This window comes from Biomphalaria glabrata, chromosome 6, assembly GCF_947242115.1.
Source record: "Biomphalaria glabrata chromosome 6, xgBioGlab47.1, whole genome shotgun sequence".
NCBI classification, from domain to species: Eukaryota; Metazoa; Mollusca; class Gastropoda; family Planorbidae; genus Biomphalaria; species Biomphalaria glabrata.
Window position 1 is genome coordinate 35,666,996 of NC_074716.1, and position 17,103 is coordinate 35,684,098.

Sequence of the window (17,103 nt, forward strand, 5' to 3'; positions counted from 1 at the left end):
CTGACCGTACCTTTTCTATTTATAGAGCCAGGTCATGACTCAACTAAACTAACTCTAACATTAAAGAGCTGGCGGGAACCATGCATGCGCTCAGCACTAGCCTAGATAGTTTTACCAATTAAAATACAGATAAAAATAGATAAAAAATTAGATCTAGGATAATTTTGTTATCATTTTGTAAATAGTTTATTCTATTGCAAGACTTGCTAATAGAGGTATTGTCTTTTTGAACAAATGTATTCTTGAAATGTTAGTCTCGTTGTCTATCCCTCATTTCTGACTAAGAGTAATCTCTCTTCGAATCAAAGTCAAAGTTCTTCAGATTCGTAAAGCAGTTTTTTTTATTTTTCTTATTTTTTAATACGTTAAACAAATAATAAGATATGGAATAGTAAATAGTTTTAGACGAGGTGGGTGGTTAACAGGGGAAGACTGGGCGTCAAAATCGGCACGGGCATTTCTATACGATCCGGCCCACAAATTGTATGCCATATGATGGTCATCCAATTAAATTATACATATCCTCAAAATCATAATAAGGCTTGTCTTCGAGTCCGAGAATTAGTGAGGAATGAAGTATTTCCTGCTCAGCCCCAGCTGTGACCTAAATATTTTGCCCCAAACATATAGCTCCTCCTTCTTGGTCGAAGATGAGCACATTTCTCATTTCCTATGGACTCGAAGATGGCTGTAAAGTCCTATCCTCGCTTTAAAAAGCCGGCTGCATACGTGGCATGGGTGGGTTAGGTCAGTTGCAGATAGGCCTGCTTCTTCTCTCAGCTTTTTGTTTCTTCGGCCCTCTTTCGCCCTGGCCACTCTTCTTGCTTCAAATCCTGAGACTCCGAGACTCACAGCTTCAAGCTATGAGGGGTGATCGAGAGCTAGAGCTTCCCAGCCGTGAATGTCGATATCGCATTCCTTGAAGGAGCTCTTGAGAGTGTCTTTATAGCGCTTGTATTGGTCTCCCTGGGAGCGCTTACCTGCACACAACTCCCGGTACAGAAGTCGTTTGGGAAGGCGTTTGTCTGGCATGCGAACTACATGTCCCGCCCATCGAAGTTGGCACCTTATTACTGTCGCATTGATACTGTACATGTTGGACAGCTTTAAGATTTCTGTGTCTGGTATGGATACTCCTTAGACAGCGTAGGCGGAAGGAGTTTAGCTATTTGGTGTGGCGGGAACATAGTGTCCAGGACGAATAAGTCACTGTCCAGCCCGTACAATACTATTCCAAGGGCGGCGCGTATCCTACCGGGGGGGGGAGAAGTGTGAATAGGTATTCAGCTGCTGTGTGTAGCGCGGTTGCAGAGTCTATTGTGTCGTTGGTCACCCGTCCAGCGGTCAATAATTAAAACTTAGCCCTAGAAAAGATAGTTTATGTTTTACGTCGAGTTTCGTCCCGTGAGAAACAGTACCTTTGTCTTGGTGAGGGGAGATAAATCCTAGAAGAATTTAGTTTTGGGTGGACAAGAAAATAATTGGTAAAGTTTGCTGCGAAAATCTCAAATGAACTTTTGTATGCAAGTTTCGTATCGTCACACCATTGTCGATTTAGATTTTCTGTCCTCGGCAGAGGATTTTATTTTGTTTTGGTATCACGCGGTGTTTGTGGGTGACCTCCAGCTGTCTCGTTCTGAGGCCACGTGTAATCAGGTGCTCTCTTCTATGTCAGCTAAGGCAAGTTGGCGCCTAAGCTGGTCTTTGAAGTGTTTCCGTGGGGCGCCTCAGTTACGTCGATCACCTTTTAGCTCACACAAAAAAAGACTGCCTTTGGCATACGTTCGTCTCCCATAGTGTAAAGTTTAATAATGTATCGAAATTAGTTAGCTATATGAATACTTTATTAGATAATTTTGAAACTATTAGAGAAGAGCTATTACTAAATGAATAAAGTATAACACTTGAAATTGGGATCTCTTAATGTGAACAAATTCCTACTACCGTATACATTCACATATACATGTACTTTAACTGGACAAGCACATTTATTCATCTGAAGATCCTCCATCAACGAACATCTAGTTTCACTCCGCATCAGTTTCTCAGACATATTGACTTCAAGTTACAACTCTTCATCCTCCAGTATTTAACTGCCCATCTCAGAAGGTCACGGGGCGAGGTGGCTGAGTGGTTAAGAGCTTCCGAACCTGGGGTCCAGGGTTCGAATCTCGGTGACGACTGGGATTTTTAGGGCGCTCGTGAGTCCATCCATCTCTAACAAGTACTTGACTTTAGTAGGGGAAAGTAAATGCGGTTGGTCGTTGTGCTCGCCACATGACATCCTGCTTGTTACACATTGGCCAAGAAACTGATGACTTTAACGTCCTATGCCTTATAGATCCCAAAGTTTGAAAGGGGAACTTTACTTCACAAGGTCATATACTGACTGCTTTCTTAATAACTTGAAAACCTAGTTTGCATCTTAGAGCTGGCTATTCACACAATAGAAAAATAAAGTCTGCAAGTTTGAAAGTTATTTAATATCCGTACGTTCAGAAAACAAATTCTGTCAACATTGTTGTGTCATATTTTAGCAAAGCCTCTTTAAATTTCGACTAAGGCCTAAGGTCTATATCTTTGTTGTCTTATAGCGTTGAGCCTGTTCATTCATAAATGCTTTCATCATAAGGTTGGGGAATAAGGATGGTTGCCTAGTCGTGCGGTTTGCGCGCTGGACTGTCGTTTGGATTTATCGATGGTCCCGGGTTCAAACCCTGCCCGCTCCCATCCTCCGTCGTCCTGCGAGAGGTTTGGACTAGGAAGTAAACTATTTTCAACTCTGAAGGAACATCCGAAACATGTAAAACATTTAACAAACATTTAACATCTCTAGTGCTAGCGAGAAAAAAAATTTACTAAATTTTATTTTTTTTTGCACAGGACTCCTTCAATAGTTGCTTTTTATCTTGCTTTTTTTCTGCTCCTTTTCTCGATTCTTTTGCATTTTGATTCTAATAAACACATTGTTCTACACTGTTCAAGAGACTATATCATAACTGTGATTTGTGAAGGACTTCGTAGCGAGGCCAACTCGAGATCATGCGAGAACTCGTATGTGACTGGACATGTTATCTAGGACTAGGAACATTGTTGTTAGTTCCTTTATAGATTCATCCGAATATATTCACGCTAACGTCGATCTCTGTTAGAAATCAAGGCTTAAGTTTCTTGTTAATCGTTTAGATAAGTTTTGAATTGACGTCTTCTAGAAGCACTATATACGGATATGCAATGCTTTAGATTAGTATTAGAATTAAAAGTGTAAAAGATGCGTTTTATCCACGATGCTCAATTTTAGAATATCATAATTCTAAAAAAAAATAAAAAATGACTGGCATTCATTGCAGCATGCAGCCCTTTCGGTGGCCTTACGGCCCGATTGGGTACCGGCCCACCGCGGTGGGTATTTGCCCGAATGCCCATATAGCCAGCCCGCCCCTGGTTGTTGTTGTTTTTTAAAAGCACCGTACGTATCAATTCAATATACCAATTATTTGTATTTGTACCTGTACCAATTTTGTACAAAAATATGTGCGCTAAACTCTAACTCTGTTGGTAAACACATTTGCAGAGCTCCATCAAACAGATGTGTATGTATAAAATAGCATGTCCTCTGCTCAAAAGGCTTGTGTTATTGAGCAACCCAGGAGAGCACGTGTGTCAAGTTAAGTAGGTCATGTCAGACACAGCTGATTGAGTTTTCAGTGCACGTTGTGCATGGCTGGCCTATACCAGTCTGGAAAATCTAGGTTAGTTGTGTGTTAAGCAAAATCATCGTGTTATATTACACGTTAACAAATCAAAAGGTTGTGCTTATTACTCATGTTTGTGTTGTTTTTTTTTTTAAGATTGAGCGGTGAAGTCTTTGAAGTAAACGTCATTCAATCCTCTCTTAAAGCCAGCCAAGTAAGTATCAGAATGAAGTTCGCTACGGTTTCTATCATGTCTATGCAGCTCACTGTTGTAGCTGTGTGTGTCTGCTTTTTGTGTAGGTCCGTATACTGGAATTCATGGGGAAGCTATTAGGCTAGGACGATGGAAGGTAATTATAGCAGCTACTAGCTACACCCGTCCCTTTTAAACCTTGAAATAAGCCTTTTGAACGTTTTGGTGTCGTTTTTACATATGTTTTTACATGTACATATGTTGAGACTACACCAACGTGAAATATACAGGTATTAACGAAGGATTTTTAAAAATACAAATTATTTACTAATTACCCAAGCCAGGTTAGTTACAATGACTTCTAGTCCAAACCAAGATTGTACAAAATTGCATTAAGAGTCTACAGTATGTCACTTTTTGTGTTACACCAACGAAAAAACTATTGTTTGACGATGTCTGACAGTGAAAAAAAACACATTTCACAAAAATCCTTCATCTTCCTATGGAAGACTCTTTTAGGCTCTCACAATTCTATAAGTAAAACAATATAACAAGCAAAATAAAAGAAATATATGTTCCAAAAAAAACAACGTATATAAAGGAAAGAACGGCACTTTTACAAAAATATATCATAATATTGTAAGATTTATTTTTCTTTTTACCGTATTAAACAAAACTTATTAATTTCCACTAATTAATGTTTGGATTGATATATGTTTTGATAAAGACATTGGATAATCGTGCAAAGTTTCAACTTGATACCAGACTAGAAAGTGGGAGAACTAATGTGTACAAAACTTGTACCAGACAAACAAGCAGACATAGTAAGTTGATATAAGCTTTGTACCAGACAAGCAGGCAGACATAGTGAGTTGATATAAGCTTTGTACCAGACAAACAGGGAGACATAGTGAGTTGATATAAGCTTTGTACCAGACACGCAGGCAGACATAGTGAGTTGATATAAGCTTTGTACCAGACAAACAGGCAGACATAGTGAGTTGATATAAGCTTTGTACCAGACAAACAAGCAGACATAGTGAGTTGATATAAGCTTTGTACCAGACACACAGGCAGACATAGTGAGTTGATATAAGCTTTGTACCAGACAAACAGGCAGACATAGTGAGTTGATATAAGCTTTGTACCAGACAAACAGGCAGACATAGTGAGTTGATATAAGCTTTGTACCAGACAAATAAACAGACATAGTGAGTTGATATAAGCTTTGTACCAGACAAACAGGCAGACATAGTGAGTTGATATAAGCTTTGTACCAGACAAACAGGCAGACATAGTGAGTTGATATAAGCTTTGTACCAGACAAATAAACAGACATAGTGAGTTGATATAAGCTTTGTACCAGACAAACAGGCAGACATAGTGAGTTGATATAAGCTTTGTACCAGACAAACAGGCAGACATAGTGAGTTGATATAAGCTTTGTACCAGACAAACAGGCAGACATAGTGAGTTGATATAAGCTTTGTACCAGACAAACAGGGAGACATAGTGAGTTGATATAAGCTTTGTACCAGACAAATAAACAGACATAGTGAGTTGATATAAGCTTTGTACCAGACAAATAAACAGACATAGTGAGTTGATGTAAGCTTTGTACCAGAGAAATAAACAGACATAGTGAGTTGATATAAGCTTTGTACCAGACAAATAAACAGACATAGTGAGTTGATATAAGCTTTGTACCAGACAAATAAACAGACATAGTGAGTTGATGTAAGCTTTGTACCAGACAAATAAACAGACATAGTGAGTTGATGTAAGCTTTGTACCAGACAAATAAACAGACATAGTGAGATGATATAAGCTTTGTACCAGACAAATAAACAGACATAGTGAGTTGATGTAAGCTTTGTACCAGACAAATAAACAGACATAGTGAGTTGATGTAAGCTTTGTACCAGACAAATAAACAGACATAGTGAGTTGATGTAAGCTTTGTACCAGACAAATAAACAGACATAGTGAGTTGATGTAAGCTTTGTACCAGACAAATAAACAGACATAGTGAGATGATATAAGCTTTGTACCAGACAAATAAACAGACATAGTGAGTTGATGTAAGCTTTGTACCAGACAAATAAACAGACATAGTGAGTTGATGTAAGCTTTGTACCAGACAAATAAACAGACATAGTGTGTTGATGTAAGCTTTGTACCAGACAAATAAACAGACATAGTGAGTTGATGTAAGCTTTGTACCAGACAAATAAAAAGACATAGTGAGTTGATGTAAGCTTGGTTCCAGACAAATAAACAGACATAGTGAGTTGATGTAAGCTTTGTACCAGACAAATAAACAGACATAGTGAGTTGATGTAAGCTTTGTACCAGACAAACAGGCAGACATAGTGAGTTGATGTAAGCTTTGTACCAGACAAATAAACAGACATAGTGAGTTGATGTAAGCTTTGTACCAGACAAATAAACAGACATAGTGAGTTGATGTAAGCTTTGTACCAGACAAATAAACAGACATAGTGAGTTGATGTAAGCTTTGTACCAGACAAATAAACAGACATAGTGAGTTGATGTAAGCTTTGTACCAGACAAATAAACAGACATAGTGAGTTGATGTAAGCTTTGTACCAGACAAATAAACAGACATAGTGAGTTGATGTAAGCTTTGTACCAGACAAATAAACAGACATAGTGAGTTGATGTAAGCTTTGTACCAGACAAACAGGCAGACAAAGTGAGTTGATATAAGCTTTGTACCAGACAAACAGGCAGACATAGTGAGTTGATATAAGCTTTGTTTTAAAAAAAAGGAAACTAAAAACTCGTGTCTTTTGTTACTGTAAATTTCTTCACTGAATGTGTCAGGGCGTCAATACTCTGGCCTTTTGTGCAGACCGATAGAATGTACCTAGTGACATACAGTTCTTTGCTGCGTCAAAGGAGCTGGTCTTCTTGTTGTTTATAAGTTGAAAGTTAAGAAAGTTATAAATCTTCCCTCACTTTTACATTCTTCAGATAGTATGATAGTCAACTTCCTACACAATGAGATGTATTATAGTCAACTTCCTAAACAATGAGATGTCTGATAGTCAACTTCCTACACAATGAGATGTATGATAGTCAACTTCCTACACAATGACATGTCTGATAGTCAATTTCCTAAACAATGAGATGTCTGATAGTCAACTTCCTACACAATGAGATGTATGATAGTCAACTTCCTACACAATGAGATGTATGATAGTCAACTTCCTACACAATGAGATGTCTGATAGTCAACTTCCTACACAATGAGATGTCTGATAGTCAACTTCCTACACAATGAGATGTCTGATAGTCAACTTCCTACACAATGAGATGTCTGATAGTCAACTTCCTACACAATGAGATGTCTAATAGTCAACTTCCTACACAATGAGATGTCTAATAGTCAACTTCCTACACAATGAGATGTCTAATAGTCAACTTCCTACACAATGAGATGTCTGATAGTCAACTTCCTACACAATGAGATGTATGATAATCAACTTCCTACACAATGAGATGTCTGATAGTCAACTTCCTACACAATGAGATGTCTGATAGTCAACTTCCTACACAATGAGATGTCTGATAGTCAACTTCCTACACAATGAGATGTCTGATAGTCAACTTCCTACACAATGAGATGTCTGATAGTCAACTTCCTACACAATGAGATGTCTAATAATCAACTTCCTACACAATGAGATGTATGATAGTCAACTTCCTACACAATGAGATGTATGATAGTCAACTTCCTACACAATGAGATGTATGATAGTCAACTTCCTACACAATGAGATGTCTGATAGTCAACTTCCTACACAATGAGATGTCTAATAGTCAACTTCTTACACAATGAGATGTCTAATAGTCAACTTCCTACACAATGAGATGTCTGATAGTCAACTTCCTACACAATGAGATGTCTAATAGTCAACTTCCTACACAATGAGATGTCTAATAGTCAACTTCCTACACAATGAGATGTCTAATAGTCAACTTCCTACACAATGAGATGTCTGATAGTCAACTTCCTACACAATGAGATGTATGATAATCAACTTCCTACACAATGAGATGTCTGATAGTCAACTTCCTACACAATGAGATGTCTGATAGTCAACTTCCTACACAATGAGATGTATGATAGTCAACTTCCTACACAATGAGATGTCTGATAGTCAACTTCCTACACAATGAGATGTCTGATAGTCAACTTCCTACACAATGAGATGTCTAATAGTCAACTTCCTACACAATGAGATGTCTCTAATAGTCAACTTCCTACACAATGAGATGTCTAATAGTCAACTTCCTACACAATGAGATGTCTGATAGTCAACTTCCTACACAATGAGATGTATGATAATCAACTTCCTACACAATGAGATGTCTGATAGTCAACTTCCTACACAATGAGATGTATGATAGTCAACTTCCTACACAATGAGATGTCTGATAGTCAACTTCCTACACAATGAGATGTCTAATAGTCAACTTCTTACACAATGAGATGTCTAATAGTCAACTTCCTACACAATGAGATGTCTGATAGTCAACTTCCTACACAATGAGATGTCTGATAGTCAACTTCCTACACAATGAGATGTCTAATAGTCAACTTCCTACACAATGAGATGTCTAATAGTCAACTTCCTACACAATGAGATGTCTAATAGTCAACTTCCTACACAATGAGATGTCTGATAGTCAACTTCCTACACAATGAGATGTCTAATAGTCAACTTCCTATACAATGAGATGTCTGATAGTCAACTTCCTAAACAATTATTTTCTCATTCTTTTGTGTGTTTTAAATGCTCGAGAGTTTGGAGGAATACATCGCTCCACCTGTCTACAAAAAATCAGTGTCTATCAATCAACCCTTTTTATATGGATTTGAGACATACAGAAAGCAATTAAGACTTATTGAACGCTTTCACCAAAGATGTTTGCACTCCATACTTGACATACGGTGGCAAGACTGCACTACAAACAGCGATGTTCTTGCGAACACCCGAATGGACAGTATAGAGGGACTTGTTATGGTCCAACAGTTACGCTGGATGAGGCATGTATTCTGTATGGAGATGAACGTATGCTAAAGGCAGTCTATTTTACTGAGCTAAAAGGTGGTCAGCGTAACAGAAGTTCACCACGGAAACGCTTAGGCGCCAACTTGCTTAAACTGACATAGAAAAGAGCTTCGGCTTCGGAACGAGACAGCTGGAGATCACTTACAAAGGCCGCGGGATACACATTTGAGACCAAAAGAAAATCCACTGCCGAGGACAGACGTGGCAGGGAAAAGAGAATGTAAATCAACCACCGGCAGACAATTTGTGGTAAATAATGTAGCTCGCAGCCACGTGAAATACTGCTAGACTCCTCATTAATCTTCGGACTCGAAGACAAGCCTAATTATAAATGCATACTACCATTTCAGCATAAATGTAGCAATATAAAACACAAGACGTTATTAACCCCTAACTGTAGTTTCTCTATTGTTTCAGATACACATAAAGATGATTTCTATAGACAAGTAGAGGAGCAACACTTTGCCATGTCTCTCCTAGCCCAGCTACATCAGGCTATTTCAACAAATGATATTCACCTGGTCAATCTCCTCATTGCTCAAGGTGCTGATGTCAACGTGAAATACGGGCATGACACCGCGTTTATTGCTGCAGTACAGTTAAACCATGTCCATTGTGCTGACTGCATACTTAGCTGTGAGTCTTTTAACCCTAATGCTACCAACCAATTTGAATCGTCCCCTCTACACATTGCTGTCAAATGTGGGCATACACATTTCTCACGCAGTCTTCTAAACAAAGGAGCAGATATTGACGCAGTAAATAATCAAGGTCTCAGCCCTCTCGGGGTTTCAGCTTGGCATGGAACATATCATTGCGCAGAGATATTGGTTGAACAGGGTGCCTCCTTGAGTGTTAGAGATAAATTAGGAAGAACCCCACTCATGATCGCATGCTCTTTCGTCAACATTGAGGTTGTCCAGATATTATTACAGCACGGGTGTGATGTCAATGCTCTCTGCCCAGACATGCGCACAGCTCTTATATATGCTTTACCAACACATTACAATAGACATGTCAGTAAAAAAAAATTAAGCGCAATGTTAAGTATATGTGAACTGGTCATCAATGCAGGCTGTGATATTAATAAACAAGATAAAAACGGCTGGTCTGCACTTCATCATTCTGTGGACAGAGACTGTTTAGAATCACTCTGTTTTCTAGTGGAAAAAGACTGTCTTTTAGATGTGAAAGATAAATCTGGACACACTCCTTTTCATCTCTGTATCATGAAATCTGAGCCCAGATATAAAATGGCTGAAAAGTTAGTATACTATGGAAGCAAAGTGAACATTGACATGACTCTTAGCAATGGGGTTACTATAAATCCCTTATTTTATTTGTGTAAGTATCATTTAGTTCCGACTGCTATAAACTTACCTCTCAATCATCTACTACAGTTACTGTGTGAGGCCCAGCTACCTCCACTCGTAACAAATGATAATAGCATGTGGTCAAGAACATTATCGATGTGGTCAACCCTCAGTAGAGATATCTTAATATGGTTGCAGAGTCCGTGTTCGCTTCAACATCAATCGAAAATTATCATTCGCAATTTGTTATCTGGATCGAACATACTTCCAAAAATCAGAAGTCTTCCTATAGGAAATAATTTAAAAATGTTTTTATCGCTAGGCCTAGGACACAATATCCTTTTTTTTCAGCTATGCAAATTACACACTTGTATAGTTGAATTTGATAATGAAACTGCAAAAAAATTACTTCTTAATGGTGTGTCAACTGATTTCCCCATAAATGAAAAGTTGCCGATAGAAAAAGCAATTGAAGTACAAAATATAGAAATGATTGCTTCAATAATCCAGCTAACTCCAGCAATTCAGCTGACTCATCTAACCAATGATGGGGACAATGTTTATCATCTTCTATCCAAGTACAACGTTTCATCGGCCATTCATCTCTTGCCAACTAGTAATTTTATCAATTCACAAAACAAACTTGGATTTACACCTTTACAGACTGCAGTCAAATATGGACATTTTGAGACAGCCGAGGAACTTATAAAACATGAAGCATCAATCAACAGCCATCCTGACAGTTACCCGTTGATACACTTGGCTGCAGCCAGTGGTGCGTGCTCCTTCGTGAAACTATTGCTGCTCAGAGGTATCGATGTTAATTCAACAGACAGATTTGGGAACACTCCCTTACATTTAGCAGTGTCAAAGGTAATTCGTTGCTTTGTATTAGTTGTTGTTGTTTATCATTCAGAAATTAAGTTTAGACTTCAGAATGAAAGAAGGCAGAGAAGACAATCTGTTTGACTGTGTGTGTGTTGAAAGAGGTTAGGACAATGGCTCTTATATTTAAGGCCTATTATATTATTATATCCATACTTTGAAAATATTTTAAAACCTTGTTGATTTATTTCAGGGTAATGAGTATCTAATGTTGGACATTGAAATACCAGCATTATTTAACCACGAAGCTTTGGCAGCTTTAGACGTTTGTAAAAGGCACGTGACTGGTGGACAGTCAACTTTGACTCGATCGGATGCTGACCATGCTGGGATAGTTCAAATATTATTAGAACACGGTGGTAACCCATTACTAGTCAACAACTACAATAGGACACCGACAGACTCTGCCCAGTTGTTTCATGCCACAGAGTTTGTTGAACAACTTAAAAGTTGTACGTGTCATTAAATGTAGTACCAGGTGACCGAGCCTCGCTCCTTTGAAGAATTTGTTAAAAAAAGACATATACCTGAAATCATTTTGGGAATATTGTTGTAATTATAAAAATGAACGATCAGGTAAAGACTATCAATCTGAAGAGTTGCTTTTTCGTTCTGTTAGTTCTCAATGTAATTGTACATGGCGACTAGAATAGAAAGTCACTTAAGTCCCCCCCCCCCCCAGCAGTGTTAAAAAACCACAGCTCACGTCGTGTCGTTTTACTTTTCATCTCTTGTGTAAAACTATTGGGCTATTATTGGCTTCGCTTAAAGTCTTTGCAGTGTAACTTCTAAAATGGTTACGTTGAGACATTTAATATTGCAATAAGTATATCCATTATGGCTTTAGTTTGAAGCATCAAGTGATACAAAACCTCTACGTAATAGGGTAAAGCGTGCACCTTGTAACAAAGTAAAATAGTGCAAGTTTTCCTTAGAGACTTAAAAGCATCGCGATACAATTCTTAAGTAGCATTATTGTGGGGCATCTCTGTCACGCCGACTGCATTTCAGCTCACTAAAAAAAAGATTGCCTTTAGCATATGTTCGTCCCATACGGGATAAGTGCCCTGCCCAGCGTGACTGTCGGACTATAAGAAGTTCATTACCAAAGACTTATATATTATATCAAGACTGGAAACCGGAAATAAATCCTTATACGCTATTGATCGATTCACAGACCTATACATATATAGATTTTTATGTACGTAAACTCTTTTTTTCAGGCTCTAAGGGGAGTCACCCCAATCAATCTTTTTTGTCTTAGAAAAGTATTGAACTTTAGTTTTCAAAGTTTAGAAATAATGCAAAATCATTTCTCGGATATTCCAGCAAATATATGAAACAAAGCCATTTCCGGTTTGTTTCCATTGAGATAATGTTTCAAAAATCCTATGTCGAAATAATTCATGTTGATTTTAATCATCTTATGCACATTTAAATAGATTGATTACCTAGATCTTTCTAGATTATGTATCTAAAATTGCAAAATAATTATTATGAGACGAGAGTAATCTTATTTTTGATGTTCAATGGACCTCATTCACCAAACGTTAACAAACAACATTTAGCCACGTGATTCTGTATATCTTCTATTCAAATTATGTAATCCATATTGGCTGTCACGTGATATGTATTTTTCATTGTTTTATCAATATTATGACGTGGCTAAATGTGTTTATTTACGATTGATAAATGAGGTCCATTACTAGATTTAGATCTAGAAATTAAATTATATGTTACATAGGTTAGGGTTGAAAAAAAATTTACTTCTTTTAACTACTTTACAAAACAACGCCTTGATCCAACTTTCTAAAAAAATTTCACATTTTTTGTAGTTTTAAAAAGTCTCCATGTCCAGTCTAGAGTAGTACATTACATTCATTACATTTCACAAGAACATCAATGATGGTGTGCAAATATCTTTGGTGAAGGCGTTCAAGAAGTCTTAGTTGCTTTCTCTAAAGTACCCTTGTCTCATCCACAAAGAGGGCTTGAGAGAATTACTGCTAGGTAGACACTAATTTTTGTAGGCAGGCGGAGTGATTTATTTCGCCACACTCTCGCTTGGAGGCGTTCAAAAGCAAGACTATCCCTGATCACATATCAACCTCCTTTTAAAGCAATGCGTCATTTGATACTATGCTTCCCAGATATTTGAAGTTGTCTACCACGTTAAGGGATGTCTATGCGCTGTGATCTTTGGACTGAGTAGGTTTTATTGGGTGACTTCTGGAACATGACTTCCGTTTTACCGAAGTTTATAGGTAAACCAAAAGAGGCGGCAGCGTAATGAAACTTCTTTGACCACGAGCTGTATATCATCAGGGCCGGTTTTAGGCCACTGCAACCTATGCGGCTGCAGTGGGCCCCGAACATTCATAAGCCCCGCGCTAATTCTAGGTGTAAATGATGAAATTAAACCATTATAACTTATAATAGGGTTCCCGTGGTCTCTTTGTTTTCAAGGATCTCCTAGAAATCTTATGAAACTCAAAAATGTCCTTAAAATAGACAAAATTGTCATTTTGTGTGTCAATCAATATTGTAAATGCCAATCCTACGCGCAATAAAAAAAAAACATATGGACCCGCAAATGTTAGGTTTGGCCCTGGGTATCGTGTTCAGTGTGTGCAAGTAAGGCGCAGATAAGCTGTGTTATGACCATTTCCTATGATTTGGTATGCGACAGTAGACTTCGAAGCTGGAACACATTGCAATAATTAACCAGCAAAATAATAACAAAGTAAAAGCTACCTACGGGTGTACGCAATATAAGTGTAAACAATTTTTAAAGCCTTTAAAACACAATAACTAATCATACAACAAATTTAATTGCATTATTTTTCTTCCATAGTTTCATAATAGATCAATCCACAATAAGATGGCGTGCATACGTTTAATTACGCCAATTGAATCATTAAAACTTGTTCTTGTTTGCGAAGAAATGTCATAGTGTACTGCTGTGAGCGTAGTGACGTTAGCGGTGTCAAGTTTTTTTTCCCTTTGACGTCACATAGAAAATTTTCATTCATAAAACATTCTAGCCAAAATTAATTTTTCGATAATGAGCCATTTTCAAACCGATAGAACGGTCAACCTCGAGTATATATATATATATACATACATACATACAAGAATTGCTCGCTTAAGAGTATAGGATCGGTTATATTTGTGTTTATTTTTATCTTTTCTTTTTTTTTTTTTGGCATCCCCTGCATTGTAAATACTGTGCATTATCACGCACTAACCTCAACTAAACATATTTTAAAACGTAGTAACTCTTGATGGTATAGTATTTGTATTTGGCTGGAACAGTTCTAAAGGATTGACACAATGTACCCCACCCCCTACTCTTGTACATCCAGGCACTCTTCCGTGCACTTCTTTGCCTCCAGGCACTCTTCCGTGCACTTCTTTGCCTCCAGGCACTCTTCTGTGCACTTCTTTGCCTCCTATGGTTAAACAGTCTGAGAAAGAACATCGAATGTCACACCCACTTCTAGAGCTCATCAGTAATAGCCTTAAAGAAAAAGTCCTTGCATTGCCGTTATACAAACAGCACAAACTGGCACATCAGCTGTCTGTAGCCCATAATGCTTTTGTTTAGAAATTCCTTAAAAACGGAAAATCTACTACTAGTTTTGTGTGGTCTGACATTTTTACTACAATTTATAAATGCCCACTACTATGGTGACCAGATATTTGGGGAGTGGGACACATGTCAATTGTACAGCGAAAAAAAAAGGCTATGCTCAGATTGTTTTTGATCAATAACAGATTAAACATCATTCAAATACATCCCAATGTAGACACAATCATTGAATTACTTGCAAACTTTCTGTAATAGAGAACATCTTTCAGTGCGATTCACGTGAGAGCGTTAACCCTATCGAGTAAGTTGCTTCTCTGAAATACTCTGTACAATGTGTGCAACTGTCACTACTGTATCTCTTTTTTCTAACCAACCCGCGTCATTCATAGTAGTAAGGCGCATGCGTACTTCAATGTCTTTCGTGCATTTCTGAATCAACTCGTCAATGGTGGGAGATACTTCAAAAGCACTGACATTCTGTCCCTCAATAAACAGAATGCTCCACGGAATATTCCGAAATGTTGTGCTAACAAAAAGCAGTCATAATGCAGCACACGACACGGGTTTTAAAAGAAGCTTTTGATTATGGTATGGCACTTCTATAGAAATAAGAATTAGGATTTAAAGCAATCTCTCCACCGAAGGCTTCAGAGATAACCTCCAGGTATTTCAATAAATAAAAATTCCGCTATATTCTAAATTGACAAATTCGCTTATTTAAAAAAAAAAAAAAAAAAAAAGATTCCACGCGAACGGTGGCACAAAGAATCGTACCATCAGTGGAAATAATTTCCCTTTTTTTGTGGGTTCGAAGGATCCGTGAACAGTTTCACAAACTGGGCATCCCTAACCTGCTTCTTGACTTTTGTCCATTACAAACGATTTGGTTATTGTTAATGGGGATATCTGGTCATATGTTTCTTAAACATTTTCAAAGTACAGTCAATTGATCGAGAACTATGATTATGGAAAACTGTATGATAGGCAAAAGTACCTTGCTATTTGATCTTTCCGACTGTTCATCACATGTTAAAGTACTTTGTTGCATGCTTACTAGAAGCATTCAGATTTTAATTATTCACATACACGTCAGAAAATGATCCATATTTTCCCCATCGCACTCTACTGTGGTTTCATTTTGCCTTCTTCATAAACTCTGCCTCTAGGTCCCTCATAAACGTAGATAGCTGTTTTACCTCCTATATTTCTTACCGTGACGTCGACTTGCACACAAGGTAAAGCCAAGCCTAAGAAGTCCGTAGGCTTACCAACTACTTAGGAAGTATAATTTTGAAATCTAACTAAATATATTTCATTAAGGAAATGTCACTCATTAAGCCTCAGGAGCTTTTTTAGCGGCCCCCGAAAGGTGACTAGCCGCTATTAGTTTTGTGTGGTCTGTCTATCCGTTCATCCGTCCCGTTTAGATCTCAAAAACTAGAAAAGAAAATGCAAATAGGACATCATGATATTTTAGACCTTTCAAAGTTCTGATGTAACGGCTACTTTTTTCTTTTCCAAAAATGAACCATTCAATTTTAAAATTAATTATGCAAGCAGATGTTTCATAAAAATACATCACTTTTAAATGAAAAACTTCGGGTGAGGTAAGTTTTTTTAAAAAGGTCACAGACTTCTTCAAGCTTCATTCATAGATTCGCTCATTGGTAGCCTACAAAAAAAATGTGCATCTAAGGTTACAGTGGGAATAGTATCAATGGCTAATTATAAAATATATTTTCCATTTATTAATTTATATTATAGTAAATGAACTTTTATTTTTAAAAAAATATTTTTGACACGAAATTTGCTTTTGTTGAAGTTGCGTAGCTAGGGATTTCTGGGGGCTTGGCCTTTTAAAGGGCCCCTGCATTTTGACAAAAGATAATGGCGTAATATTAAATGTAAAAACAAATTAAGGATACTCATTTGGGAGGCCTGGTGATTTTTCAAATTTGGACCCCCCATCCCCCACCCTTGCTACGCCATTGTTTAAAAATGGACTATTTTTATAACGCGGAGTCTTGACATTATTACACAATCGACACAATCTAAATCAGACTAAAGAGAGCCCAGACTAGATTTAGATATAAATGTAGGCCTACTAATAATTAGAAAACAATTAACATCTATAGATGGAATCAGGATATAGATCTATATAAAAAAAGAATCGAATTAAATAATGAATCTAGTAAATTTAGGCACTGGATATTTAGGCACCCGGAAAGTTAGGCACCGTATAAGTAGGCAGTTTTTGACAAGGCGAAAATTAAGCACCGGAAAATTAGGCACTCTTTAATAGACGTTAATTTTGAATATAATT

The 17,103-nt window shown here is 37.4% G+C and overlaps 1 protein-coding gene across 2 annotated transcripts; it reads left to right on the top strand.

Moving 5' to 3' along the window:
- Positions 1 to 3,580: 3,580 nt before the first annotated feature.
- Positions 3,581 to 15,535, top strand: LOC106052392 (serine/threonine-protein phosphatase 6 regulatory ankyrin repeat subunit C-like). 2 transcript variants are annotated; one of them, XM_013207760.2, is made up of 4 exons: positions 3,581 to 3,752; positions 3,852 to 3,909; positions 9,408 to 11,176; positions 11,382 to 15,535. In XM_013207760.2, exons 3-4 carry the CDS (start codon positions 9,458 to 9,460, stop codon positions 11,652 to 11,654), a joined length of 1,992 nt encoding a protein of 663 aa, XP_013063214.2. In that variant the 5' UTR covers positions 3,581 to 3,752; positions 3,852 to 3,909; positions 9,408 to 9,457; the 3' UTR covers positions 11,655 to 15,535. The 2 variants fall into 2 exon arrangements, with proteins under 2 accessions (XP_013063214.2, XP_013063213.2); XM_013207759.2 differs by lacking the exons at positions 3,581 to 3,752; positions 3,852 to 3,909 and adding an exon at positions 3,916 to 4,045.
- Positions 15,536 to 17,103: the final 1,568 nt, after the last annotated feature.

Bases quoted from the DNA above. Each gene is read 5' to 3' on its own strand.
- LOC106052392 (XM_013207759.2), top strand. The intron at 11,177-11,381 runs GTAATTCGTTGC...GATTTATTTCAG, and splicing joins TACATTTAGCAGTGTCAAAG to GGTAATGAGTATCTAATGTT.